Below are 27,875 nucleotides of genomic sequence, written 5' to 3'. Positions count from 1 at the left end.
TTGTTAAATTTTTCAGTTGAGACTTAAAGCTAAATTCTAAATCTATCTTCCTCTTGGTTTTAATGCTCTATCTTTGATTTAACCCTAAATTACACATAAGACACAGAAACGTTTACACTGTAACACATAATGTTAAATATCCAACAAGCCTCAATCAAATGTTTGATTTTGTCTAATTCTTTTGATTTTACCTCAAAATAATAAATTAAAAAATAAAAATAAAAAAAGATAAAATAATACATAAAATCATAAACTCAATAATAAAAATACAAATAAATTAAATTAATACAAATACATAAAAAAAAAGAATATTAAAAAACAAAAAATATTTAAAATTTAGAATAGAAACCATTGTTGGAAGTTTTCAATAATAAAATAAATAAAACAAAATAAAATAAATTAAATTGATAAAAAAAAATAATAATAATAATTCATAAAAAAAGTGAAAAAAAGCTTTCCAAATAAAAGTTGTTTTCCAATAATAAATCAAAAATTAAAAATAAACTGAATAATATTAATAATAATAATAATGATGTTAAAATAAGTAATTCATAAAAAAACATGCAAAATATTCAAAATTAAGAACAGCAGTTAGTTAATTTTTAAGTTGTTTTCAAATAATAAATTATATAATTCAAATTAAATAAATAAAATCATTAAAAATTACATATAATAATTCTTAAAGGACATGAAATATTCAAAATGTATAATAGAAACTGACAATTTGTTTCCCAATTTCTTTTTTGCATTTTTTTTAGAGACTTGAATGGATTAAAACTGTCTGATTTTTAACATTTGGATCCTTCTTTTTCACCTTTTCTTGATTCTTGTGAACAGAGTGTGAATAAACAGGAACTAAAGCATGATAAGGATCAACTTGTTGGATTGACATCTTGTGTTTTGCTGTCTGAATGTTGAAGCTCTAAAAAAGGACACTGAGGTATTTATTGCACCTTTTGGGGGACCTGCAGGGTTAACTTTAAGATTCAGGATCCTACTTCTGGCCTCCTGGTTGATCCTCTCAAACCAGGGCGTGAATCAAAACAAGAACTCAAACACAACATGGATCAACATTCAGGATTTACAGCTTGGACCGGCTCATCGCTGCTGCAGCTCAAAGCAGAACAGTTGCTCCTGATGATGTTTTTCTTGAACTTCTGCATGGAGACCTTTAATTTGGGACCCTTTGGGGTGTGAACCAAAACAAGAAACCCAAGCAGAATCTGGATCATGATGCAGGATTTACACATAGACACATTATTGGAGGTCTTGTCCTCCCGTGACCATGCTGAACATTATGTTTGTGTGTTTTCTGTGCAGGGTTCAGGATCACCACCTGCCTCTCCGCCCTGACGTCCAGCTCTCTTCTCACTCCCTCGTGAAATGTGCTTGCCTAATGCAGCCGCCCCAGAATAGCAACCTGGGGGCGTCTTGGCTGCCCCCTTCTCCAAACTTGAGCCTCCCTCCTTAGCCCTCGACCCTTCCATCTCCTTATTGAGTGCCAGAGGGGGGGGAGGGCGAGGGGGCACCGGAGTCACGGACCCTGCCCCAGCGTGGGTCCCAGGCCTCGCCTCCAAGCCCGGCTCCTCGGCCAATGGGGAGGCCTGGCGGATCATGTGTCAGTATAACAGAAGGACATAATCAGCGCGGTAAGTTTGCAGAACCTTACAGCCTGTCTTGGCCAGCAGGGAGCTCGCTTCTGTCAACGTTTCTGAGGTAAGAACGAGAGAGAGTGTGAGTGTGAGAGAGCAAAAAAGTCCACTAAACATCACCCACAGTGGGGACGGCTGAGTCCACGTAGTCAAACCACCAGGTCAGGAATGAGAGGGGGAACAAAGACATCAGGAAGATGATGCTTCTTTAAATCTGGTTTCAGAAAGAGGAGAGTTTCTGTAGCACATCTTTTGGTTTGGGAAGTAAACTCATCTCTGGGTTCTGGTTCTTGTGTGATTGAAGCTGTGCAGCTAAATCTTTGGAGCTTCAGATCTGTGTTGATGTTTTTGTCCCGGATTGGTCTGAGTCCAGGGTTCCAGCGGAGGTTCATACCTGAGGGATTTACAGAGGGCTTAAAGCCTTTGAAGCAGCTTTCAGCTTCAGGAGAGAGAAGACGACACTAATGAGTTATGCAAGCTCTCGCCAGCAGCGGGAAGAATCCTGTTGTCATTTCTGTTATCTTAATCGGCGCGGCTTTTCTTAGTTGGATTCCTGGCGTGGAGATTTTGATTGTGAAGTGGATTAGAGGAGCTGTAAACGGGGCGTGGCATGTGTGCACATTAAAGCTAACATAGCTGCAGGATAAACACTTTAACATCTTTGACCGGGAGCCAGGAGGAGACTGGACTTTAAAAGGATTTCCAAATTGAAGTTTAAAAAAAAAAAAAAACGCCTTCAGAGTTTGGAGCCTCAGACATGAGACCTCTGACCTTAACACCTCCCGTTCAGGGTTTATTTTAATTCCTGAGCAAAGTGGCCTCCGTCAGCAGCGGCGGCGGGGGGCCTCGGGGGGAGAGTGATTGAAGGAACCATGTGAGAGCGAGACGTCCACATAAGGAGATGAAGGTGGAATTACGGTCGGTGGAACCCAATCTTTCGGCGTCGGGGTTCGCTGAAACCGGATCTGAGCGCGGCTGCAGCTGTCCGATGGAAATAGTCGTGATGTCGGGACGCCTTTATGGCGGCTAACGATGCTAACGTGCGACTAATCCAGACTCCATCACTTACAGATTAAAGTGCAAACACATTCAGGTCGGGGTTGTTGGATTTGAATCAGATTTTTTGAGAGTTTCTAAAGATAAAACCACGACATGAATCTTCTCATGTGTCATTAGGAGCAGATTCAGCATCAAGCCGACGTCTAAGAATAAAACAAAGAAGTTTTTATTATTTTAAATATATTTTCATTAGGTTTTTCTGCTGTATGCATCAATCATAAAGTGCATGTTACCCAGTTTTATATTTCTACAGACAAACAAGAATCCACTTCCAATTGAGTGTGCTTTGAAATGAGGTATCTTAGAAATAAGAAAACTGGAAGGAGATATGATACATGAAAAAGGTACCTGTTGTGTAGCTGTTGTATGGATCTGCTATTTGTATGTATGTCTATTGTAAAATTGTAACTGTGTGAGTGTGCTGCTGCCTATCTCAGCCAGGACTCTCTTGGAGAAGAGATTTTTAATCTCAATGAGCATTTCCTGGTTAAATAAAGGTTAGAATAATAATAATAATAAATAAATAAATAAAATAAAAATAAATAAATAAAATAAAAATAAATAAATAAATAGAAATGAATAAAAATAAATAAAAATATATAAAAATAAATACAAATAAATAAACATGTATAAAAATAAATAAATAAATAAGTAAAATAAAATACAAATTATTTCTAACAAACAAAATCTTGAATTAATTTTTACAACTCACCCTATGAAACATACATTATTCCTCAAGAGAGGGAATTGAATTTACAAATGCTTGCACAGGACCCCAGTTTTTTTTTTTATATATATAAATTATCTGAACAACCTCTACTACTAAATTGAATTTTCTCTAAATAGAGGACAGACATCAGGTCTAAGAATGCATCTGCGCGCCACAAGAGAGGCAAAAGCACTGACATTTCTTCCCCTGACATAAAAGAACAAGGAAGTTTGTTCTCTCTTTGTTCCCCTGCACAGATTCAAACATGGTCTGTATTTGAATCTGTGTGAAACGAGTTATTTTTACGGCGGTGTTGAAATATGCACAGGCGAGGAGAAGCAGGTGTGGTCCTCTTGGCTCAGGGTGGGGCAGATATTTAAGACATTTGCAACTTAATCCTGATGCTATAAATACAGCAGGGCGCTCGGGTCGCTCCTTCAAACTGACTTTAAATTCCTCTCTTCTTCTCTCTCTCTCTCTCTCCTCCAGGTTGCAAAGTCCACTGTCACCATGTCTGACACTGAGGAAGTGTAAGTCTGATTCAATTACACTCACATTTTAAACTTCTGCATCTGCTGACTCTTCATTTTCACAAATCTAACTCTGACTTTTCTCTCCTTTGTGTGTTGCAGCGATCAGGTCGAGGGTAAGTCTCACCATCCTCCCCTCTCAGACTCAAATTAAACCCCCTTTAGCTTCAGCCGCAGGTACATCGGAGCTCCATGCTACACCCGAGTTTATGTCTGAACCCTGCCTAACTGACTTTCCATCCTCTTCAGAGAGTTATTTGCACTGGATAAATTCGTACGTTTGCAGGTTTGGCTTGACTCCTCCAGATTCAACGCTCTCTCTCTCTCTCTTTCATTAAAAGCCAATCTGCATATTGTATTTCTCCTCCTGCCGCTGGAGCATGGTTGCAGGCAGCACTGCTGGCATCAGGACAGTGTTGAACTAAATGAAATAAAGTTTCAAGTTTAAAGTCTGCACTGACCTGTTGGCATCAAATCCTGCAGCAGCTCTGCATGATTATCTGCAAACATACAGTCCTCCTCAGCCGATAAACTTCCAGGTGTAAGCTGGATTCGTGAGGTTTCGTGTCCCGCCTGTGAGCTCTCATCGGCCCAGGAGGACTGTGTTGTGTATGCTTAGCATGGATCCCCAGTGTACCCACGTTTTGCACCATAATCTGTAAAATTGGGTACAAAGGGGATCTTTTCATAATGTTCTTCTGCTCCTTTCTTTCTCGGACGGACGTGAAGAATACGATGGTAAGACGCAGCCCGCAGACGCCGGGTTATCTCATGTCACTGATACTAATTTGTCGGCCATTTTTGAAACGTGTGCTCTTACTTTCACGTGATGTATTTTTGATGGCATGCTGGTTAACACTAACGTTACCTGAGATGACAATGAGACACAGGTTGAATCAGCAGATCAGATTATTTCTCTTTGCAGTGAGTTGAAGTGCAGGAATCCTCAGGATCACATTTCATCATCAATGACTTCCCATCAATGACTTACCTTTTCCCTCTTGTAACCGCTTGCTGTCTCACTTGCTTTAGCGCCATCTGGTGGCAGTTCCCCCAAACTGCCCTGCAGTGAACCTCCTCATATCTCACATTTCCCTCCCTTGTTCCCCACTCACCCTGCCCTCCTCCACCTCCTACCCCTCTTTCCCTTTTCTCCTGCTTCCATTAACCCTCTCACCGCCCTTCCTCTCCCCTGGTGACTCGCTGCATGTTGTGTAGCTGTAGAAGAGGAGGTAGTAGAGGAAGTAGAGGTGGCCCCAGAGGCGGCCCCTGAGCCAGAGCCAGAACCAGTGCCAGAACCAGAACCAGAGCCAGTGGTAGAACCAGAGCCAGAACCAGAACCAGAGCCTGAGCCTGAGCCTGAAGGTATGTGGCATGGAGGGGGGAAGGGGGGTATTCTATCATCCTTTCCCAGGCAACAGGTGCGCTCCACCGGCTGCAGCCAGCCAGACAGACCCCACTAATCCTGATCCGCACACATGTTCACCATGTCTGCTAATGCTAACGCTACCTTCCTTTCACCTCTGCACAAAGTCAAAGATAAACGCAGCACTCTTGACTTTTTTAAAATTGATCAATATGAACATACATGTAGTCGATGTTAAACAAAGCATTTCACATTCACACGACTAATACCAGAGGCTGCTCTAAGCTCGTGTTTTAGGCTGATATAAAGAGCCCAAGTCCACGTTAGCTTAAATGCTCTCTGATAAAATATTAAATAAATCGTATTCCTGAGAAAGTTTAAGAGATATTTTAGTTTAAAAAAAGAAGTGGTAGTTTTACCTCTTAAATGTAAACGGACAATTTAAAAAAAAATCACTTTTGTCTCAATTTATGACATCATGCTAACTGATTAGCATACGGTAAAAACAATATTTAAGAGGCTGTTACTTTAATGCAATTTAAATCAATTTTAAAAGGTAACTATTGTAATGTCATGCACTTAGATTCACAACTTGTGTAATATTAATATTTCATTATCCTCAATTTAGCTGAAAGCTAAATAGCTTTTAAGCTAACACAACTTAGAAATGGTGAAGATTTTTAAATCAATCTTTAAATTCTGTGAAAATGTAATATATATTTAATATAATATCAAGGTGCTATTTACTTTGAACTTTCTATATATTTTGTGGATTTTTTAGATTCAATTCAAAAATTTTAAAATTTTAAAAAATTTTGTCAGTAGATTTTTTTGGAAAAGAACAAATTAAGTTTCACACAATATTAATTATTTTAGAAAATAAAAAAAATTAATTTAAACTGTTGAAACTTAACAAATTTTTAATGCATAGAGAAATTCTCAAAAAAAGAACTTTTTAAAATCTGTGTAAATCTTTGTAACTGAATAGTTCTTCAAAGAGTGAGAGTTACTGAATAATTTTCTGTAGGATTTATTTCTGAAAAGTTTTAGGAGATTTAAAAAAAAAATAATATAAAGTTGAATTTATTTGGCATCATTTTAAAAAAAATACTTAAGAGGCTTCAAATTTCACACAATTAGAATCATCTTAGAAATTCAAACACTTTAATTATTATTTTAATTTAGCTTCTGAAAATATTAATTAAAAGTGGTGAAATGTTAGAAACGCGTCCTGGTGAATGTAAATGGATTTTTAAGTAGTTTCAAGTTTAAATTTAGCTTCCAAGCTAACGTTACATTTAGTGTAGAAATTCTCAAAAGAAAGAACTTTATTTTGAAATCTGTAACCTGTAAACTACTTATTTCAAATTTCTACTTCATCAGATAAACTTAGCTTTAACTTTACGCTCAAACGTTAGCATTCTCACGCTTAAATTGAAAATAAACGGACTGGCCTTTTTTCAGTCTAACTCTACTCATACTTCTGTTCCACATGTACTCTAAATAAAATTATTTAGCGTACATGATGCTTTATTATTATAATTATAATTATCACTGTTCTATCCCATGAAGTTAAACATGTCTTATGAATGCTGTATCTTGAGCTGCTTCTTTTAGGGGACTCATATTGACGGCAAAGCATGAAAAATAAAATCATGTAACTAAATTTCATTTTAGTTTAATTTACATTCATAATAATAATAATTTCATCTTTATTGAAATGTTTTCATCATGCTGTCATGCTGGTAAAGTTCTCCAAACTGGAGTAGCATTCACGTGCTGTATTGTTGAGAAAATGTTTAATTAAATAAACGATAATGTTAATGTTAATGTTAAATGACTGTAAATCTAACTCTAAGCAAACTCAACTTCTGTAAACAACGGCACCTGAATGCAGCATTAATCATTCATACTTTGTTGAGCTGAAACCGGCTTCAACAAACTGAGACTGATTGTACGCAATTGTAAATTCTCATTTACCTTCATGAATGTTTTTTAAAATGTTAGCTGCTAAAATTGCGGTTAAGCTAACGTAAAAACGGCCATATTCAATTTGACACTCTCAGTGTTTATTCGATCAACGTGTCATCGCAGTTCTTAACCCTCCTGTTACGTTAGCAATAATGTTCCTGGGTCAATTTGACCCGGGGAATATTCAATTATCCAAAAGTGTCAGAACCCCAAAAATTCCCAATAAACATTTTTAAAATCAAAATTTTCAGCTCCATTGATGACCATTTAAATCAATATTTACTCCATGCGTGTTCTTTAATGTTCTCAGATCATGGTTCATTGAGGATAACTCACTAAAATTAATGTTAAAACTTTTTAAATGTACATTGGAAAGCCCTAAAAATAAATACTATAGTTTTACATGACATAGATTTTTGTTTTGTTTATTTTAAATTTTGATTTTTTTTTTAATCTAATTTTGAATTCCATTATTAACCATTCAAATTAAGATGAAGTCCATTGGTGTTCTTTAATGTTCTCAGATCATGGTTCATTGAGGATAACTCACTAAAATGAATGTTACATTTTTTTAATGTACATTGGAAAACCCTAAATATAAATGCAATAGTTTTACATGACATAGATTTTTGCTTATTTTATTTTAAATTTTGAAATTTTTTTAAATACAATTTTTTAACTTCATTACTAACCAGTTAAATCAATATTAAGTCCATTGGTGTTCTTTAATGTTCTCAGATCATGCTTCAATGAGGATAACTCACTAAAATTAATGTTAAATGTTTTTAATGTACTTTGGAAAGCCCTAAATATAAATTCAATAGTTTTACATGATATAGATTATTGTTTAACTTATTTAATTATTTTTAAATCAAATTTTTTAAACTTCATTACCAACCATTTAAATCAAGATTTAGTCATTTTTCATTAAAATTAATGTTAAATGTTTTTAATGTACTTTGGAAAGCCCTAAATATAAATACAATAGTTTTACACAAAGTAGATTTTTGTATATTTTATTTTACATTTTGAAAATTCTTAAAATCAATTTTTTTTTACCTCATTACTAACCATTAAAATCAGGATTTAGTGCATTGGTGTTCTTTAATGTTCACAGGTCATGGTTCATTGAGGATAACTCACTAAAATTAATGTTACATTTTTTTAATGTACATTGGAAAACCCTAAAAATAAATGCAATAGTTTTACATGACATACATTTTTGTTTATTTTATTTTAAATTTTGATTTTTTTTAAATAAAATTTTTTAACTTCATTACTAACCATTTAAATCAATATTAAGTCCATTGGTGTTCTTTAATGTTCACAGATCATGCTTCAATGAGGATAACTCACTAAAATGAATGTTAAAACTTTTTTATTGTACATTGGAAAACCCTAAATATAAATGCAATAGTTTTACATGACATATATTTTTGTTTATTTTATTTTAAATTTTGAATTTTTTTTAAATCAAAATTTTCAGCTCCATTGTTGACCATTTAAATCAATATTTACTCCATTGGTGTTCTTTAATGTTCTCAGATCATGGTTCAATCAGGATAACTCACTAAAATTAATGTTAAAACTTTTTTAAATGTACTTTGGAAAGCCCTAAAAATAAATACAATAGTTTTACATGACATAGATTTTTGTTTTTATTTTATTTTACATTTTTTTAAATCAAATTTTGAATTCCATTATTAACCATTCAAATTAAGATTAAGTCCATTGGTGTTCTTTAATGTTCACAGATCATGCTTCAATGAGGATAACTCACTAAAATTAATGTTAAAACTTTTTTTAATGTACATTGGAAAGCCCTAAAAATAAATACAATAGCTTTAGATGACAGATTTTTGTTTATTTTATTTAAAAAAAAAAAAAAATTAAATCTATTTTTTTAAATCAAAATTTTTAACTTCATTGCTAATTTAAATCTAGATTAAGTCCATTGGTGTTCTTTAATGTTCACAGATCATGCTTCAATGAGGATAACTCACTAAAATTAATGTTAAAACTTTTTTAAATGTACTTTTGAAAGCCCTAAATATAAATACAATAGTTTTACATGACATAGATTTTTGTTTAACTTATTTAATTTTTTTTAATCAAATTTTTTTTAACTTCATTACCAACCATTTAAATCAAGATTTAGTCATTTTTCATTAGAATAAATGTTAAAACTCTTTTAATGTACTTTGGAAAGCCCTAAACATAAATACAATAGTTTTACACAAAGTAGATTTTTGTATATTTTATTTTACATTTTGAAAATTCTTAAAATCATTTTTTTTTTACTTCAATACTTACCATTTAAATCGAGTTTTGGTCCATTGGTGTTCTTTAATGTTCACAGGTCATGGTTCATTGAGGATAACTCACTAAAATTAGTGTTACAACTTTTTTAAATGTACTTTTGAAAGCCCTAAATATAAATACAATAGTTTTACATGACATAGATTTTTGTTTAACTTATTTAATTTTTTTTAATCAAATTTTTTTTAACTTCATTACCAACCATTTAAATCAAGATTTAGTCATTTTTCATTAGAATAAATGTTAAAACTCTTTTAATGTACTTTGGAAAGCCCTAAACATAAATACAATAGTTTTACACAAAGTAGATTTTTGTATATTTTATTTTACATTTTGAAAATTCTTAAAATCATTTTTTTTTTACTTCAATACTTACCATTTAAATCGAGTTTTGGTCCATTGGTGTTCTTTAATGTTCACAGGTCATGGTTCATTGAGGATAACTCACTAAAATTAGTGTTACAACTTTTTTATTGTGTATTGGAAAGCCCTAAATATAAATAGAAAAGCTTTACAGAAAATAGATTTCTTTTTATTTTATTTAAAAAAATAAATAAATCAAATTTTTTAACTTCATTACTAACCATTTAAATCAAGATGTAGTACATTGGTGTTCTTTAACTCTCACAGATCATGCTTCAATGAGGATAACTCACTAAAATTAATGTTAAAACTTTTTTATTGTACATTGGAAAACCCTAAATATATATGCAAGAGTTTTACATGACATAGATTTTTGTTTATTTTATTTTAAATTTTGAAATGTTTTTAAATCAAAATTTTTAACTTCATTACCAACCATTTAAATCAATATTAAGTCCATTGGTGTTCTTGAATGTTCACAGATCATACTTCAATGAGGATAACTCACTAAAATTAATGTTAAATGTTTTTAATGTACTTTGGAAAGCCCTAAATATAAATACAATAGTTTTACATGACATAGATTTTTGTTTAACTTATTACATTTTTTTTAAATCAAAATTTTTAAACTTCATTACCAACCATTTAAATCAAGATTTAGTCATTTTTCATTGAAATTAATGTTAAAACTCTTTTAATTTACTTTGGAAAGCCCTAAATATAAATACAATAGTTTCACAAAAAGTAGATTTTTGTATATTTTTTTTACATTTTGAAAATTCTTAAAATCCTATTTTTTTTACTTCAATACTTACCATTTAAATCGAGTTTTAGTACATTGGTGTTCTTTAACTCTCACAGATCATGCTTCAATGAGGCTAACTCACTAAAATGAATGTTAAATGTTTTTAATGTACTTTGGAAAGCCCTAAATATAAACACAATAGTTTTACATGACTTTAGATTTTTGTTTATTTTATTTTAAATTTTGAAATGTTTTTAAATCAAAATGTTTAACTTCATTACTAACCATTAAAATCAGGATTTAGTGCATTGGTGTTCTTTAATGTTCACAGGTCATGGTTCATTGAGGATAACTCACTAAAATTAATGTTAAAACTTTTTTATTGTACATTGGAAAACCCTAAAAATAAATGCAATAGTTTTACATGACATAGATTTTTGTTTATTTTATTTTAAATTTTGAATTTTTTTTAAATCAAAATTTTTTAACTTCATTACTAACCATTTAAATCAATATTAAGTCCATTGGTGTTCTTGAATGTTCACAGATCATGCTTCAATGAGGATAACTCACTAAAATTAATGTTAAATGTTTTTAATGTACTTTGGAAAGCCCTAAATATAAATACAATAGTTTTACATGACATAGATTTTTGTTTAACTTATTTAATTTTTTTTAAATCAAAATTTTTAAACTTCATTACCAACCATTTAAATCAAGATTTAGTCATTTTTCATTAAAATTAATGTTAAAACTCTTTTAATTTACTTTGGAAAGCCCTAAATATAAATACAATAGTTTCACAAAAAGTAGATTTTTGTTTATTTTTTTTACACTTTGAAAATTCTTAAAATCCTATTTTTTTACTTCAATACTAACCATTTAAATCGAGTTTTAGTACATTGGTGTTCTTTAACTCTCACAGATCATGCTTCAATGAGGATAACTCACTAAAATTAATGTTAAATGTTTTTAATGTACTTTGGAAAGCCCTAAATATAAACACAATAGTTTTACATGACATAGATTTTTGTTTATTTTATTTTAAATTTTGAATTTTTTTTAAATCAAAATGTTTAACTTCATTACTAACCTTTTAAATCAATATTAAGTCCATTGGTGTTCTTTAATGTTCACAGATCATGCTTCAATGAGGATAACTCACTAAAATTAATGTTAAATGTTTTTAATGTACTTTGGAAAGCCCTAAATATAAATACAATAGTTTTACATGACATAGATTTTTGTTTAACTTATTACATTTTTTTTAAATCAAAATTTTTAAACTTCATTACCAACCATTTAAATCAAGATTTAGTCATTTTTCATTAAAATTAATGTTAAAACTCTTTTAATTTACTTTGGAAAGCCCTAAATATAAATACAATAGTTTCACAAAAAGTAGATTTTTGTTTATTTTTTTTACATTTTGAAAATTCTTAAAATCCAATTTTTTTTACTTCAATACTAACCATTTAAATCGAGTTTTGGTCCATTGGTGTTCTTTAACTCTCACAGATCATGCTTTAATGAGGATAACTTACTAAAATTAATGTTAAATGTTTTTAATGTACTTTGGAAAGCCCTAAAAATAAATGCAATAGTTTTACATGACATAGATTTTTGTTTATTTTATTTTAAATTTTGAATTTTTTTTAAATCAAAATTTTTTAACTTCATTACTAACCATTTAAATCAATATTAAGTCCATTGGTGTTCTTGAATGTTCACAGATCATGCTTCAATGAGGATAACTCACTAAAATTAATGTTAAATGTTTTTAATGTACTTTGGAAAGCCCTAAATATAAATACAATAGTTTTACATGACATAGATTTTTGTTTAACTTATTTAATTTTTTTTAAATCAAAATTTTTAAACTTCATTACCAACCATTTAAATCAAGATTTAGTCATTTTTCATTAAAATTAATGTTAAAACTCTTTTAATTTACTTTGGAAAGCCCTAAATATAAATACAATAGTTTCACAAAAGTAGATTTTTGTTTATTTTTTTTACACTTTGAAAATTCTTAAAATCCTATTTTTTTACTTCAATACTAACCATTTAAATCGAGTTTTAGTACATTGGTGTTCTTTAACTCTCACAGATCATGCTTCAATGAGGATAACTCACTAAAATTAATGTTAAATGTTTTTAATGTACTTTGGAAAGCCCTAAATATAAACACAATAGTTTTACATGACATAGATTTTTGTTTATTTTATTTTAAATTTTGAATTTTTTTTAAATCAAAATGTTTAACTTCATTACTAACCTTTTAAATCAATATTAAGTCCATTGGTGTTCTTTAATGTTCACAGATCATGCTTCAATGAGGATAACTCACTAAAATTAATGTTAAATGTTTTTAATGTACTTTGGAAAGCCCTAAATATAAATACAATAGTTTTACATGACATAGATTTTTGTTTAACTTATTACATTTTTTTTAAATCAAAATTTTTAAACTTCATTACCAACCATTTAAATCAAGATTTAGTCATTTTTCATTAAAATTAATGTTAAAACTCTTTTAATGTACTTTGGAAAGCCCTAAATATAAATACAATAGTTTTACACAAAGTAGATTTTTGTATATTTTATTTTACATTTTGAAAATTCTTAAAATCAATTTTTTTTTACTTCATTACTAACCATTAAAATTAGGATTTAGTGCATTGGTGTTCTTTAATGTTCACAGGTCATGGTTCATTGAGGATAACTCACTAAAATTAATGTTAAAACTTTTTTATTGTACATTGGAAAACCCTAAAAATAAATGCAATAGTTTTACATGACAAAGATTTTTGTTTATTTTATTTTAAATTTTGAATTTTTTTTAAATCAAATTTTTTTTAACTTCATTACTAACCATTTAAATCAATATTAAGTCCATTGGTGTTCTTTAAAGTTCTCAAATCATGCTTCAATGAGGATAACTCACTAAAATTAATGTTAAAACTTAGATTTTTATTTATTTTATAAAAAAAAAATTCAAATCCAATTTTTTAACTTCATTACTAACCAGTTAAATCAATATTAAGTCCATTGGTGTTCTTTAATGTTCACAGATCATGCTTCAATGAGGATAACTCACTAAAATGAATGTTAAATGTTTTTAATGTACTTTGGAAAGCCCTAAATATAAATACAATAGTTTTACATTACATAGATTTTTGTTTATTTTATTTAAAATTTTGAATTTTTTTTAAATCAAAATTTTTAAGTTCATTACTAACCTTTTAAATCAAGATTTAGTCTATTAGTGTTCTTTAACTCTCACAGATCATGGTTCATTGAGGATAACTCACCAGATTTTCATTAAAATTAATGTTAACACTTTTTTAATGTACTTTGGAAAGCCCTAAATATAAATACAATAGTTGTACATAAAGTTTTTTTTTTTTTTAATGAACTAATGTTGATAAATTAACATGACACCTCTTCAGTCACATGCCGCCCAGATATTTAAGCTGCATTTATCTGGTTCTGAAGGCACATATTTCCTAAAATAGACTTTAAAAAGGGTCAATTTGACCCGCTACATAACAGGAGGGTTAATTATTCTGCAAAATCAGGTAACAACTTGAGAATTTACAAATGCAGAAGCTGCTTCAGGTCGACTGTCTGCCTTTAAACTTGTATTTCCACTGTTTGTAGCGTATTGACTGAACAGTCAGCTGCTCTCAGCGTGCCTGCTAACCCTGTTGTCTGTTCTGCTCTTGTTTTGGATGCTTGCTGCATGCAGAGGCCTATGAAGAGGAAGGTATGTTCATTTCAAAACTCTAATCTAAAAAAAAAAACAAATCTGTCATTCTGGTTTTGGGGGAGACCAACAGGGTCCCAGGTCTGACGTCTGTACTCCAGAGAACGAACGAACGCCTACTGCTGTTCGTACGATGTTATCTGTCTGTCACGAAAAACAGGAGCCCGATTGGACCCAAGAGATTGATTGAAACTGGAAAGACTAAATTTGAAGAAGTGTTGAGATAAGCTAAAGATGCTAGCGGAGAAAAAGGGTGAAAGAATATGAAATGCTAACACGTGCTACACTGCGCAGCGACCCCACCGTTACTCTCTTGCTATGCCCCCGTCATCTGCATGGCATGGCGTCTCCAGAATCTGGGTTTAGGGAAGAGACAGAAAAAGGGGGAGTGGCTAAGTCTTTGCTTGTGTAAATGATTTTGGGGTCAAGCCAAAAGAAACACCAGACATGTTGTAGGTAGAGCACGCTAATCATGCTTTCCTTTGGATTAAATCATGTAGAAATATGACACTGAGTTATTATTTCAGTTTCATGAAGCTGATGGTTCTTATTCTTAATGTATTTACCTCTTAATCTAACCTTTTTAATCTGGATCTGATCACCTAGAGACAAACATGCATTTTTTAACCATGTAATGCCTGAGAGACACAGCTTCGTTTCTAACCCCATGACATGTACTTGTCCCCTCTTCGTTTCCTAACCTGCAGAGGAGAAGCCAAAGTTCAAGTAAGTTCCTTTCGAGCGTAATCCACCAGACGTAGAAGTCATTTAAAAAACACGCATGAGGCGACAATGTTAACGCAAACACTCTCTCCTCTAGACCCAGCGCTCCCAAAATCCCAGATGGTGAAAAAGTGGACTTTGATGTAAGCGGATTTGAAGAGACAAGGATATAAACATGTTAAGTTGTGATTCTTTGTTTGGCTGAGTTTTGCTCTCCGTCCGTCCGGTCTTGCAGGACATCCAGAAGAAACGTCAGAACAAGGATCTGGTCGAGCTGCAAGGCCTGATCGATGCTCACTTTGAGTGCAGGAAGAAGGAGGAGGAGGAGCTGATCGCCCTCAAAGAGAGAATCGTGAGTGTTCCAAGAGCCAGTGTCCTCACACAGAGGAGGGTCTACACCGTACTCTATGTTCTATATTATTAACAAAGACCCAACATCAAGACCGGATCAGATCCAGTCCCATCTTCCAGACAGGACTCAGCATTTAGCAAGTTACAGTGGCAAGGACAAACTTCCTTTAACAGGCAGAAACCTCCAGCAGGACCAGACTCATGTTAGACACACATCTGCTGAGACCGTGTTGGAGAGAGGGATAGAGGGAGATGAAGAGAGAGAGAGATGATAGTGGGGAGATGGATAGTAGTAGTTGTAGCAGCTGGAGTCTGGACCACGTCCACAGCAGCAGAGATCCAGAGGAACCTACGAGACAAGGGAGCTCAGGGACTCCAGAAAGGTCTAAGAAAAGAGAGAAGAGAGGGAGACCAGAAGAAAGAAAAAGAGGAGAGGAAATGGGGAAGGAATGACAGAAGGAAAGGAGGGGGTGAGGAAAGGAGACATAAAGGATGAAGAAACATGGAGAGAACAAAGAGAGAAGGAAGGAAGGAAAGAATGAAAGAAAGAAGGAAGGAAGGAAAGAAGGAAAGAGAAAGAAGGAAGTTAGGAAAGGAGGAAAGAAGGAAGGAAGGAAGGAAAGAATGAAAGAAAGAAGGAAGGAAGGAAGGAAGGAAGGAAAGAGAAAGAAGGAAGGGAGGAAAGAAGGAAGGAAGGAAGGAAAGAATGAAAGAAAGAAGGAAGGAAGGAAGGAAGGAAGGAAAGAATGAAAGAAAGAAGGAAGGAAGGAAGGAAGGAAAGAGAAAGAAGGAAGTTAGGAAGGGAGGAAAGAAGGAAGGAAGGAAAGAAAGAAGGAAGGAAGGAAGGAAGGAAGGAAAGAGAAAGAAGGAAGTTAGGAAGGGAGGAAAGAAGGAAGGAAGGAAAGAATGAAAGAAAGAAGGAAGGAAGGAAGGAAGGAAAGAATGAAAGAAAGAAGGAAGGAAGGAAGGAAGGAAAGAGAAAGAAGGAAGTTAGGAAGGGAGGAAAGAAGGAAGGAAGGAAAGAATGAAAGAAAGAAGGAAGGAAGGAAGGAAAGAATGAAAGAAAGAAGGAAGGAAGGAAGGAAGGAAGGAAGGAAGGAAGGAAGGAAGGAAGGAAGGAAGGAAGGAAGGAAGGAAAGGGAAAGAAGGAAGTTAGGAAGGGAGGAAAGAAGGAAGGAAAGAAAAACTGAAAGAAAGAAGGAAGGAAGGAAGGAAGGAAGGAAGGAAGGAAGGAAGGAAGGAAAGAATGACAGAAAGAAGGAAAGAATGAAAGAATGAAGGAAGGAAGGAAGGAAGGAAGGAAGAAAGGAAGAAAGGAAGGAAAGGAAAAAGGAATCTACAGCAGAGATCCAGAGGAACCTACGAGACAAGGGAGCTCAGGGACTCCAGAAAGGTCTATGGTTAGTAACTTTAATGGGACAGGAAGAGTTAAAGTGAGAGACAGGCAGAGAGAGGAGAGAGAGGGAAAGACAGGATCCCAGTGTGTCAGTCTAAGCCTATAGCAGCAGAACTAAGACCTGGTCCAAGCCTGATCCAGCTCTAACTATAAGCTTTATCAAAAAGGAAAGTTTAAAGCCTACTCTTAAAAGTAGAGAGGGTGTCTGCCTCCCGGACTCTGAGTGGTAGATGATTCCAAAGGAGAGGTGACTGGTAGCTGAAGGCTCAACCTCCCCTACTACTTTAGAGACTTTAAATAGGACTAGCAGCTGGAGTCTGGCATGTCCACAGCAGCAGGCCAGAGCAAACCTACGGGACAAGGGAGCTCAGGGACTCCAGAAAGGTCTATGGTTAGTAACTTTAATGGGACAGGATGTTTGTGCAGCTCTGGTGAAAAGCTGCTTTAAATTTGACCAAATTCACAAGTTTCATCTAGTTTCACCGGTACTTAGCCTAGCTTAGCACAAAGACTTAAACCAGGGTAAACTGCTAGCCTGGCCTGGCTAGGTCCAAAGCTAGCCTAATTCATATTGCAGGAACTCCTAAATGTACTAGCATGTTTAGCCAACACTTATGTAGCCTGGTTTAGCACAAGGACTGTAACTCAGCTTATATAGCCCGTCAAAAAGTAGCGTTAAAATATGCTAACTGTCTAGTTTTGTCCACTTTTACAAACGTTATTTGATTAAGTTTGGGAAAACTAGCATGGCTCCTTTACAATGAAGGAAAAATCCAACTTCCAGACTTCCTCGTTATTTTATATATTTAGCCTAGCTTAGCACAAAGATTGGAATCTGGAGGAAACTGGTGCGGCTCTTTAATTTGCTAACCCACAAGTTACATGTTGACGCTCATTCCTTACAATAAAGTAAGAGTTAAAGGAGCTAGCTTACTTCATACAGAGGGTTATGTGCCAAATTGTTGTTTTGTGGGACCAGTAGCTAGCTAGCTAGCCTGCTACTGGTTCTTGCTAACGAACAAACGTCAAAACAGCGTCTTCATACCAGCGCCAGGAAAGCTGTTGCAAGTCTAAATGCTAAGCTAAGTCCTCCAGCTAGTATTTACTGTAGAAACATGAGTTTCATGGCGTGGGATATAACGTGTGTGTGGTGTTTGGTGTCCGCCCTGCAGGAGAAGCGTCGTGCCGAGAGGGCCGAGCAGCAGAGGATCCGTTCTGAGAAGGATAAGGAGCGCCAGGCAAGACGTGAGGTTCGTGGGTTTAAACTTTATACCTTATTTATTGGCGTCTACACTTCCATCCTGCGGTGCTCTGAGCCCAGGATCCAACTTCAGACGTCTCACTTTTGATATTTTTTCACCAAAAACAGGAGGAGAGGCGAATCAGGGAGGAGAGCGACCAGAAGAAGAAGGCTGATGAAGATGCGAAGAAGAAGTCCGCTCTGTCCAGCATGGGCTCCAACTACAGCAGCCACCTGCAGAGAGTCAGTATCACGCCGTGGACGTGTGAATGAGGCGTTCAGGGACTTTAGTTCAGTGTTTTAATGATCCACACCTCTCTCCTCACAGGCTGACCAGAAGAGAGGAGGAAAGAAAGAAACTGAGAGAGAGAAGAAGAAGAAGATTCTTGCTGCCAGACGCAAGCAGCTGAACATCGACCATCTGAACGAGGACAAGCTGAAGTACGAGTCCAAGCTTTCTATGTCAGAGTAATTTAACCCTTTAAAGTCTCGGCTCATGTGACGGTGTTCTTCCTGCAGGGATAAGATCACCGAGCTCGCCGACTGGATGAAGCAGCTGGAGTCTGAGAAGTTCGACCACATGGAGAGACTGAAGAAGCAGAAATACGAGGTGAGACTCCCTCCACCTGTTTGTCTTTACGTGTGTGCTGACAGGGGATTAAAGTGAGTCATGTTTACTGTTCACATCTCTTAGAGGCAGATAGACGAGTCTGTGGGAAAGATTTATAACTAGTTAGAGGGTTTTGTGAATTTATAACACTGCAATAACATTTTGGGACCTTTAGTGGAAGAAAGTCTGATGAAAAGGAATCAGAAAAGAAAGAGAAATCAAACTTTCTGGATCATAGCTTCTTTATTTTAAAGGACCATGAAGTTTAATTCACTTCTGATAATAAAAACTAAATGCTTTGTTTAAATTAAAGATATAATTTATTGATTTATTATCATCCTTATTTTTTAAATTTCCATTTAAACTAAATAAATAATATCCAATCATTGTCAACAATTAAAAACTTTGAGATAATGTTAAATATAATGAATATCATAGTTATATATAGATATGCACAAAGACATTTTTTCTGATTCTTGACTTAATTATATATTATTATATTAATACTAAAATTATTTTAATTATAACTTACTATAATTACTCTTACTATTTTTATTATAACTGTTATTATTACAATTAATACTGTTATTATTACTACTATTACTTATAACAATAATAATACTACTAATAATATTTTTTTCTATTCAATTGTTTTCACAATATTTTTTACAATGTATTGAAATTTTGCACTTTTGAAGACTCTCTTTTAAATTTTGGGTGTACAAATAATTTTATTCTCTCACTACCTTTTCAAAAATCTTATTTTAAATATTGTTTCACCATTAACTATTATTATTATTACTATAATTACTCTTACTATAATTATTATTATTATTGTTATCACTGTTAATACTATTATTGTGTTTTATTTACTTTTAAGTATCATAATTGTTACTTATTATTTTTATCATTAATAATCATTATTATTGTTATTTTTACTATTAATACTATTATGTTTTATTTACTTAACTATCATAATTATTACTTATAATTATTAGTATTATTATTAATCATTATTATTGTTATTTTTACTATTAATACTATTATGTTATTATTATTTATTTTAATTATTATGATTAATTATAACTATTAGTACTTTCTATTCCTTTGTTTTCAAAATATTTTTACCATTTTTTGATATTTTGCGCTTTTAAATACTTATTTTAATTTTTTTTATTTTTCTACATATGCTTTTATTCCCTGCCTACTTTTTTAAAAATGATATTTTGTCAAATTTAAATGTTTTAATCATTCAGAAAACCTTTTCCTGTAAGGGTATCAAGACTCAGACAATTCCTTACATCTAATATATATTTTTTTATTTGTTTCAAAGTGAGTTTAAATGTTAAAAAGGTTCATGTGTAAAGTGTTTCAGTATCTGCAGTGAGAGTCTCGTCTGAAACACTTGACCCTGATTCTCTTAACTCTTTAATTCTCCATCAGCAGCCGTGTCCCGGTATGTCTTCAACATTCCTCCAGTTTAAAACCAACATATGATGTTGTTTTTTATTATCCTGTATTAACTCTTCTTCCTCCCGGCGGTAACCTTCATGTTGAATATTACTCTGTGTTGATGTCTGGACTCCTGAGGTGAGCGTCCACCTGAGCGAGTCTCCAGATTTGAACCCCTCGATGTGCTCTTTGATTCCCTCCAGGTTACAACCCTGCGTAAGAGAGTTGAGGAGCTCAGTAAATTGTAAGTAGAGCTGAGCAGGGTGTCTGCCTGTTTAGCTTCAGGCTAGCTGCATGTTAGCATGGAGGAAAGTCAGGGAGCCAGAGCGCCACCTGCTGGCCGGGAGAGGAAACGACGAAACCACCTGAGGAACTGAAATTAAGACCAAACAGTGACTTCAAGAGTTTGATTCAAAAAGTGACGTCTTATTATGGAACAAGTTTATAAAACAATTAAAGTTAGCTGTTTTTAGGAGCAACACAGATTATATGTTGATTTTTATTTGTATTATTAAGTCTTGGACATATTTTTGAGTCATTTGTAAATTTGTTTTTTGCTATTTTATTATTTAAATGCAGAAAACAAAAATCAGAGCTACTAAATCTATAAACTGAGTAAGTCTCTGGATTTAAATTAGTATTTTTCTTTCACTCAAGAGGAGTTCTCTCTCCCCATAAAATGTTAAATTTTTATTTAAATTCGTCTTGCTTGATTTGGCTCTTTTTTTAACTCCTTTGTATGCCTGGAAAAAAAAAGGAAAACATTCTTTTAATTATTTCTTTAATTATCAATTATTTATATGTCCTTAAAAAAGTAGTTTTAAATTGTGTTTCTCCAAATTTCACTACCTGCCTTTTATACACTTTACTTTTTCAACTCCAGTCCACTTGGTGGCAGTAATGAGCCGCTAATCTGGTTGGCTAATATTCAAATAACACCCCAGGAAGAAATGTACGCACCTTATGACTCAGGAAAATATTATTTATATGTCCTTAAAAAAGTAGTTTTAAATTGTGTTTCTCCAAATTTCACTACCTGCCTTTTATACACTTTCCTTTTTCAACTCCAGTCCACTTGGTGGCAGTAATGAGCCACCAATTTAGTTGGCTAATATTCAAATAACACCCCAGGAAGAAATGTACACATCTTATGACTCAGGAAAATATTATTTATATGTCCTTAAAAAAGTAGTTTTAAATTGTGTTTCTCCAAATTTCACTACCTGCCTTTTATACACTTTGCTTTTTCAACTCCAGTCCACTTGGTGGCAGTAATGAGCCACCAATTTAGTTGGCTAATATTCAAATAACACCCCAGGAAGAAATGTACGCACCTTATGACTCAGGAAAATATTATTTATATGTCCTTAAAAAAGTAGTTTTAAATTGTGCTTCTCCAAATTTCACTACCTGCCTTTTATACACTTTGTTTTTTCAACTCCAGTCCACTTGGTGGCAGTAGTGAGCCGCTTACCTTGTTGGCTAATATTCAAATAACACCCCAGGAAGAAATGTACGGACCTTATGACTCAGGAAAATATTATTTATATGTCCTTAAAAAAGTAGTTTTAAATTGTGCTTCTCCAAATTTCACTACCTGCATTTTATACACTTTGCTTTTTCAACTCCAGTCCACTTGGTGGCAGTAGTGAGCCGCTAATCTGGTTGGCTAATATTCAAATAACACCCCAGGAATAAATGTACGCACCTTATGACTCAGGAAAAGCACAAAAGGTTGAAATTGTAGCACCATCAGATTTAAAATCAGAGATGAATTCAACAGTAAAAGAGTCTTTTTGGATCAAACTCTTCAGTCACAGGTAAATGATTAAAGTGGATGTTAGTGAGCGAGTGGTCCAACAGGTAAGTCTGAGCTTGTAGAGCTTTCAGAGAAAAGCTAACCTCTTAATGTCAACTTCTCTGAGTGGGAAACAACCACAAGGCTTTAAAAATGTAACTTATCAAATAAAGACAGATAGTCTGCACAGCCTTGTGTTTGTTTCCCATGATGCCTCAGTCTGCAGCTTTCAGCCCGTGGATCCGGCTCGGGAGCGCGGAGGTCAATCCTCGTCCTCGGAGGTAAAGGTGTTCAGGTGTGTGCTAAAGCCGCTGCTGCTGTGTCGTTTCTCAGGTGCTCACGTTCAGGAACCGCATTGATGAGTTGCAGAAGCAGTAAGTAGTGCTGTAGATGGTGCGTTCACTGACACCCTGATACCTGTCGTCTGCGTGAACCCTTCCCCTTCAGACGGACTTCATTTCATTTCACCATTCAGTTCATTAATGTCTGAAAACAGGCGCTTTGACTTTTCCACGTTCATGAAATATCTCAAACCTGAAAACATTTCTGTTCTCAGGATGAGTCAGAAGCTAACGTAGATTTATTTTAACACAACAGTCATTAAAAAACATCATCAAGTCCATCATTCAGATTTTGAGGTTACGTTAACTCCCTGTAATATTGAATTTTGTGTGAATTTTGCATCTAATATTCATATATCCATAAATCGTGATCGTACGATGTCAACTAAAAATAATACAATCCATTCAAAGGTTTAACTTTGACATAATAGTAGTAAAAGTAAAACAAACGTTTTAATGTATTTCTTATACCATGTTTAACATTTTGGTAGCTAGCTATAAAGTTTAGGCTAACTTGCTAATGTGAAAAAACATGGCTAACTACTTAACGTAAAAAAAAACACCTTGCCTTGATAGCTAACGTGCAAATATCAAGGCAAACTTGCTAACGTTGAAAAATAGAGGCTAAACCAGCTTACATAAAAAAATCAAGGCTAACTAGCTAACGTAAAAAATGTTGCTTTACTAGCTAATGTAAAAACAAGGGTAAAAATGCCAACATAAGAAACCCTTGCCTTCCTAGCTAAAATAAAAACATGCTAACATACAGAGCCCTTGCTTTGCTAACATAAAAAACACACCTTGCCGTACTAGCTAACTTTTAAAAAATCTAGGGTAACATGTTAATGTAAAAAAGCCTTGCCTTGATAGCTAACATAAAAATATCTAGGCTAACTTGCTAACGTAGAAAAAAAAGGCTAAACCAGCTTACATAAAAATCAAGGCTAACTAGCTAACGTAAAAAAAAGTTGCTTTACTAGCTAATGTAAAAACATGGGTAAGTTGCCAACATAAGAAACCCTTGCCTTCCCAGCTAAAATAAAAACATGCTAACATACAGAGCCCTTGCTTTGCTAACATAAAAAACACACCTTGCCTCACTAGCTAACTTTGAAAAAAATCAAGGCTAACATGCTAATGTAAAAAATCTAGGGGAACTAACTAAAGTAAAAAAAACGTTGCTTTGTTAGCTAACGTCAAAATATCTAGGCTAACTTGCTAACGTTGAAAAATAGAGGCTAAACCAGCTTACATAAAAAAAATCAAGGCTAACTAGCTAACATTAAGAAAATCTAGGCTAACAAGCTAATGTAAAAAATGTTGCTTTACTAGCTAAAGTAAAAAAAAAAACTTGCTTTACTGGCTAACGTCAAAATAATCGAGGCTATTTAGCTAATGTAAAAAATAACAAGGGTAAAATGCCAACATAAGAAACCTTTGCCTTCCTAGCTAAAATAAAAACATGCTAACATACAGAGCCCTTGCTTTGCTAACAAAAGAAAACACACCTTGCCTCAGTAGCTAACTTTTAAAAAATCTAGGGTAACATGCTAACGTAAAAAATCTGGTGCAACTACCTAACGTAAAATAACGTTGCTTTGTTAGCTAACGTCAAAATATCTAGGCTAACTTGCTAACATAAAAAAATAGAGGCTAAAAAGGCGTATATAAAAAATCTAGGCTAACCAGCTAATGTAATAAAACGTTTACTTTACTAGCTAATGTAAAAAAAAAAACAGGGTAAGTTGCCAACATAAGAAACCCTTGCCTTCCTAGCTAAAATAAAAACATGCTAACATACAGAGCCCTTGCTTTGCTAACATAAAAAACACACCTTGCCTTACTAGCTAATGTGCAAATATCAAGGCAAACTTGCTAACGTTGAAAAATAGAGGCTAAACCAGCTTACATAAAAAAATCAAGGCTAATTAGCTAACATTAAGAAAATCTAGGCTAACCAGCTAACTTAAAAAATGTTGTTTTACTAGCTAAAGTAAAAAAAAAAACCTTGCTTTACTGGCTAACGTCAAAATAATCGAGGCTATTTAGCTAATGTAAAAAATAACATGGGTAAAATGCCAACATAAGAAACCCTTGCCTTCCTAGCTAAAATAAAAACATGCTAACACACAGAGCCCTTGCTTTGCTTACATAAAAAACACACCTTGCCTCACTAGCTAACTTTTAAAAAATCTAGGGTAACATGCTAACGTTAAAAATCTGGTGCAACTAACTAACGTAAAATAACGTTGCTTTGTTAGCTAATGTCAAAATATCTAGGCTAACTTGCTAACATAAAAAAATAGAGGCTAAAAAGGCGTATATAAAAAATCTAGGCTAACCAGCTAATGTAATAAAACGTTTACTTTACTAGCTAATGTAAAAAAAAAAAACATGGGTAAGTTGCCAACATAAGAAACCCTTGCCTTCCTAGCTAAAATAAAAACATGCTAACATACAGAGCCCTTGCTTTGCTAACATAAAAAACACACCTTGCCTCACTAGCTAACTTTTAAAAAATCTAGGGTAACTTGCGAACATAAAAAAGCCTTGCCTTGATAGCTAACATAAAAATATCTAGGCTAACTTGCCAACGTAGAAAAATAGAGGCTAAACCAGCTTACATAAAAAATGTAGGCTAACCAGCTAACTTAAAAAATGTTGTTTTACTAGCTAACAAAAAAAATGTAGGCTAACCAGCTAATGTAATAAAACGTTACTTTACTAGCTAATGGAAAACAAACCAAGGCTAAATCGCTAATATAAAAACTCTTTGCCTCAGTAGCTAACGTAAAACTATATCTCGGCTAACTCGTCATTTTTCATGAAGTCTGCTTCAGTTTGACTTTACTCATAAAATGTATTTTTGTGTCTCACTGTGTCGACTAAAACTTAGATAGTAAATAAATATATATTTACTATCGTTACAACAAATGTTACGTGTCAAAGTTTGGTTGCTGTTGGACTGGATTCAGTCTGTGGAGGTAAGTGGTGCATGAGTGTGACTATGTTTGAACTTTCAGACATGATGCTGCAGGAAATGTTGCATTTATGACCTTTTTGCATGAAGCCCTCAATCCCTTCGTTTATGTTTAATATGAAAGTCTCATGTTTCGTTATTAGTTAATGTTGTGTAACTTTGGAAAGCAGCTACTTTGCCGACCTGTAGGTCTTGCACATCAGATGAATATACAAAAGCTTATTTATGCTAAAAACTAGCATAAAAAAGTGCGCTACAAATGGAATTGAAAGGGGAATTGAGGCTCTGCTTTCCATGGAATTTTACACTAAAGTCTTCAATTTGAGCATTTTGATGAAGTAAAAGTTGAGTTTAATCAAAATGCTCATCTTTAGCATTGTTCATTTTTATTTTTAAACAGTTTATGCTCTGATGTCTGTCAGCAAATGCATCATTGTAAGTTAGCCGACATGCTAGTTGCTGGCGATAAGGTGGCGATTTGCATTTTATACAAACAGAGTTTTATTCTCAAAACATGCTAAAATATTTTCAGGAGCTAGCACATTTTTGGGGTTTAATTTTTAACATTTTTAGAACTCAGATTGCCAAAAAAAGACCCTTCAAAAGTGAGGAAAGCTTGTACGAATTAAATAAGTTTGAAGGTTTAACAGGGTAGCTTAAGAGCTAACGTAGCTGCAAAGCTTTATTTATTTTTATTTTTGTAAATAAAGTGTGACTCTTCAAGCCATGTCTGTAGATCTGTTGTTATTCAGGAATCAATAAAGTTCAGTCTTTTTAAAGTTGTTTGTTCAACACTGTTGAATTGAACTTTTAAAGATCTAGTTAGCCGGATATGAAAGCTCTGCGGCGTCAGCGCTGGACGTCTTTGCATTTTATACAAACAGAGTTTTATTCTCAAAACAGTTTATGCTCTGATGTCTGTCAGCAAATGCATCATTGTAAGTTAGCCGACATGCTAGTTGCTGGCGATAAGGTGCAAAATATCTATCATCATATTTACAGGGTACTTTACAAACTAGCTAAGTTTGATGAACAAGCTAACGAAAAACATTAGGCTAACTTGCTAACCTAGCTTTGGTTTGACTGATGTTTTTAAAACTGCTCTCTAGCCTTTGAGCAGGACATCACACCCCGTTAGCCTCAGTGTTTCTTTAACTGTAGAGCAGAAATGTCTTGTTTTTGTTTAGTAAAAGTTTCCACTTTCTGACACGTGTCCCTGTTTTTGTGTTTTTCGTATTACAGCAGCAAGAAGGGAGCCGCCGCCCGCCGCAGAAAGTAGACTGGCCCGCCCTGCCGCTGCTCAGAAACCAAACCGCGATTGTCTCGTACACACGCCTGATGACACAACAAACACTGTGGCGAAGGTCGTAGCTCAGAAGAAACCAGTGACGCTAGGGTTCACTTTGCAGTTATCAACCCACGTCCTGATAAACGCAACCAGGAGCCTTTAGCTGCTGCTCAGTAGGAATACAACCCACTTTAAAAACCTGTTCGCCATCTCGCTTCCTCGCCCTCCACTGTTTGGTTCTCAGTATTTTTGTAAATAAAGTGTGACTCTTCAAGCCATGTCTGTAGATCTGTTGTTATTCAGGAATCAATAAAGTTCAGTCTTTTTAAAGTCGTTTGTTCGACACTGTTGAATTGAACTTTTAAGGATCTAGTTAGCCGGATATGAAAGCTCTGCGGCGTCAGCGCTGGACGTCTTTGCATTTTATACAAACAGAGTTTTATTCTCAAAACATGCTAACATATTTTCAGGAGCTAGCACATTTTTGAGGTTTAATTTTTAACATTTTTAGAACTCAGATTGCATGAAAAGACCCCTTAAAAGTGAGGAAAGCTTGTACGAATTAAATAAGTTTGAAGGTTTAACAGGGTAGCTTAAGAGCTAACGTAGCTGCAAAGCTAACGTCACTTTTATTGTTAGATACTCAGCTAATCAGCCAGTTTTTAAGGGCTTAAATGTAATTATTTACTCTATTAAAATGCAAAATTATTCAAGACTTCTTATGGAACAAGGAGAACATGTCATAGGATTACCAGATTTATATATACACCTTACAGCTAGCATATCAGATTCATTATATACTTTATATCATGAAGCCAGTGAGGCTAATGGACTAGCATACAAAATAAGAATGAAAAAGCAGAGTTAGCATCATTATTTAAAGCTAATTGTAAGATGCTAGTTTTCAAAATGGTGTTTGTTTCTTCAGGGACTTTAGTTTGCCTCTAATCTTAAGAGTTCAGCTAACTAGCTAATGTAGAAAGCTAGCTTAACTAAACCTAGCATAAAGGACAGAAGTCGAGGTTTATAGAGGTTGGTTTTACTCTTCTGTGTTTTTTGGGACTCAGTTTGACTTCACTCTAAAAAAAACAGCTCATCAGTGTGTAAGTGACATGTTTTGGAGAGGTGGACAGCGGTGTCACACTGACATGCAACTCATGAAAGAAGGTGAGGAAATCTAGAAGTTCACTTAAAGGTGACATATCATGCAAAA

At 33.9% G+C, this 27,875-nt stretch overlaps 1 protein-coding gene across 3 annotated transcripts; it reads left to right on the top strand.

The window, feature by feature from the left end:
• Positions 1–1,636: 1,636 nt before the first annotated feature.
• tnnt3a (troponin T type 3a (skeletal, fast)) lies at positions 1,637–26,940 on the top strand. 3 transcript variants are annotated; one of them, XM_034684773.1, is made up of 14 exons: positions 1,637–1,716; positions 3,910–3,950; positions 4,053–4,066; positions 5,169–5,315; positions 14,466–14,483; positions 15,191–15,209; positions 15,304–15,349; positions 15,442–15,558; positions 18,126–18,203; positions 18,323–18,436; positions 18,522–18,634; positions 18,713–18,803; positions 22,387–22,427; positions 26,617–26,940. In XM_034684773.1, the coding sequence occupies exons 2-14, from the start codon at positions 3,931–3,933 to the stop codon at positions 26,651–26,653; spliced, it is 855 nt and encodes a 284-aa protein (XP_034540664.1). In that variant the 5' UTR covers positions 1,637–1,716; positions 3,910–3,930; the 3' UTR covers positions 26,654–26,940. The 3 variants fall into 3 exon arrangements, with proteins under 3 accessions (XP_034540664.1, XP_034540663.1, XP_034540661.1); XM_034684772.1 differs by lacking the exon at positions 22,387–22,427 and adding an exon at positions 20,459–20,499; XM_034684770.1 differs by lacking the exon at positions 22,387–22,427.
• The last annotated feature ends 935 nt before the right edge of the window (positions 26,941–27,875 follow it).

The sequence above is a fragment of the Notolabrus celidotus genome, chromosome 6, assembly GCF_009762535.1.
Source record: "Notolabrus celidotus isolate fNotCel1 chromosome 6, fNotCel1.pri, whole genome shotgun sequence".
Lineage (NCBI taxonomy): Eukaryota > Metazoa > Chordata > Actinopteri > Labriformes > Labridae > Notolabrus > Notolabrus celidotus.
The sequence above is the reverse complement of the archived record's forward strand: the minus strand, read 5'-3'. Positions and strand labels throughout refer to the sequence as shown.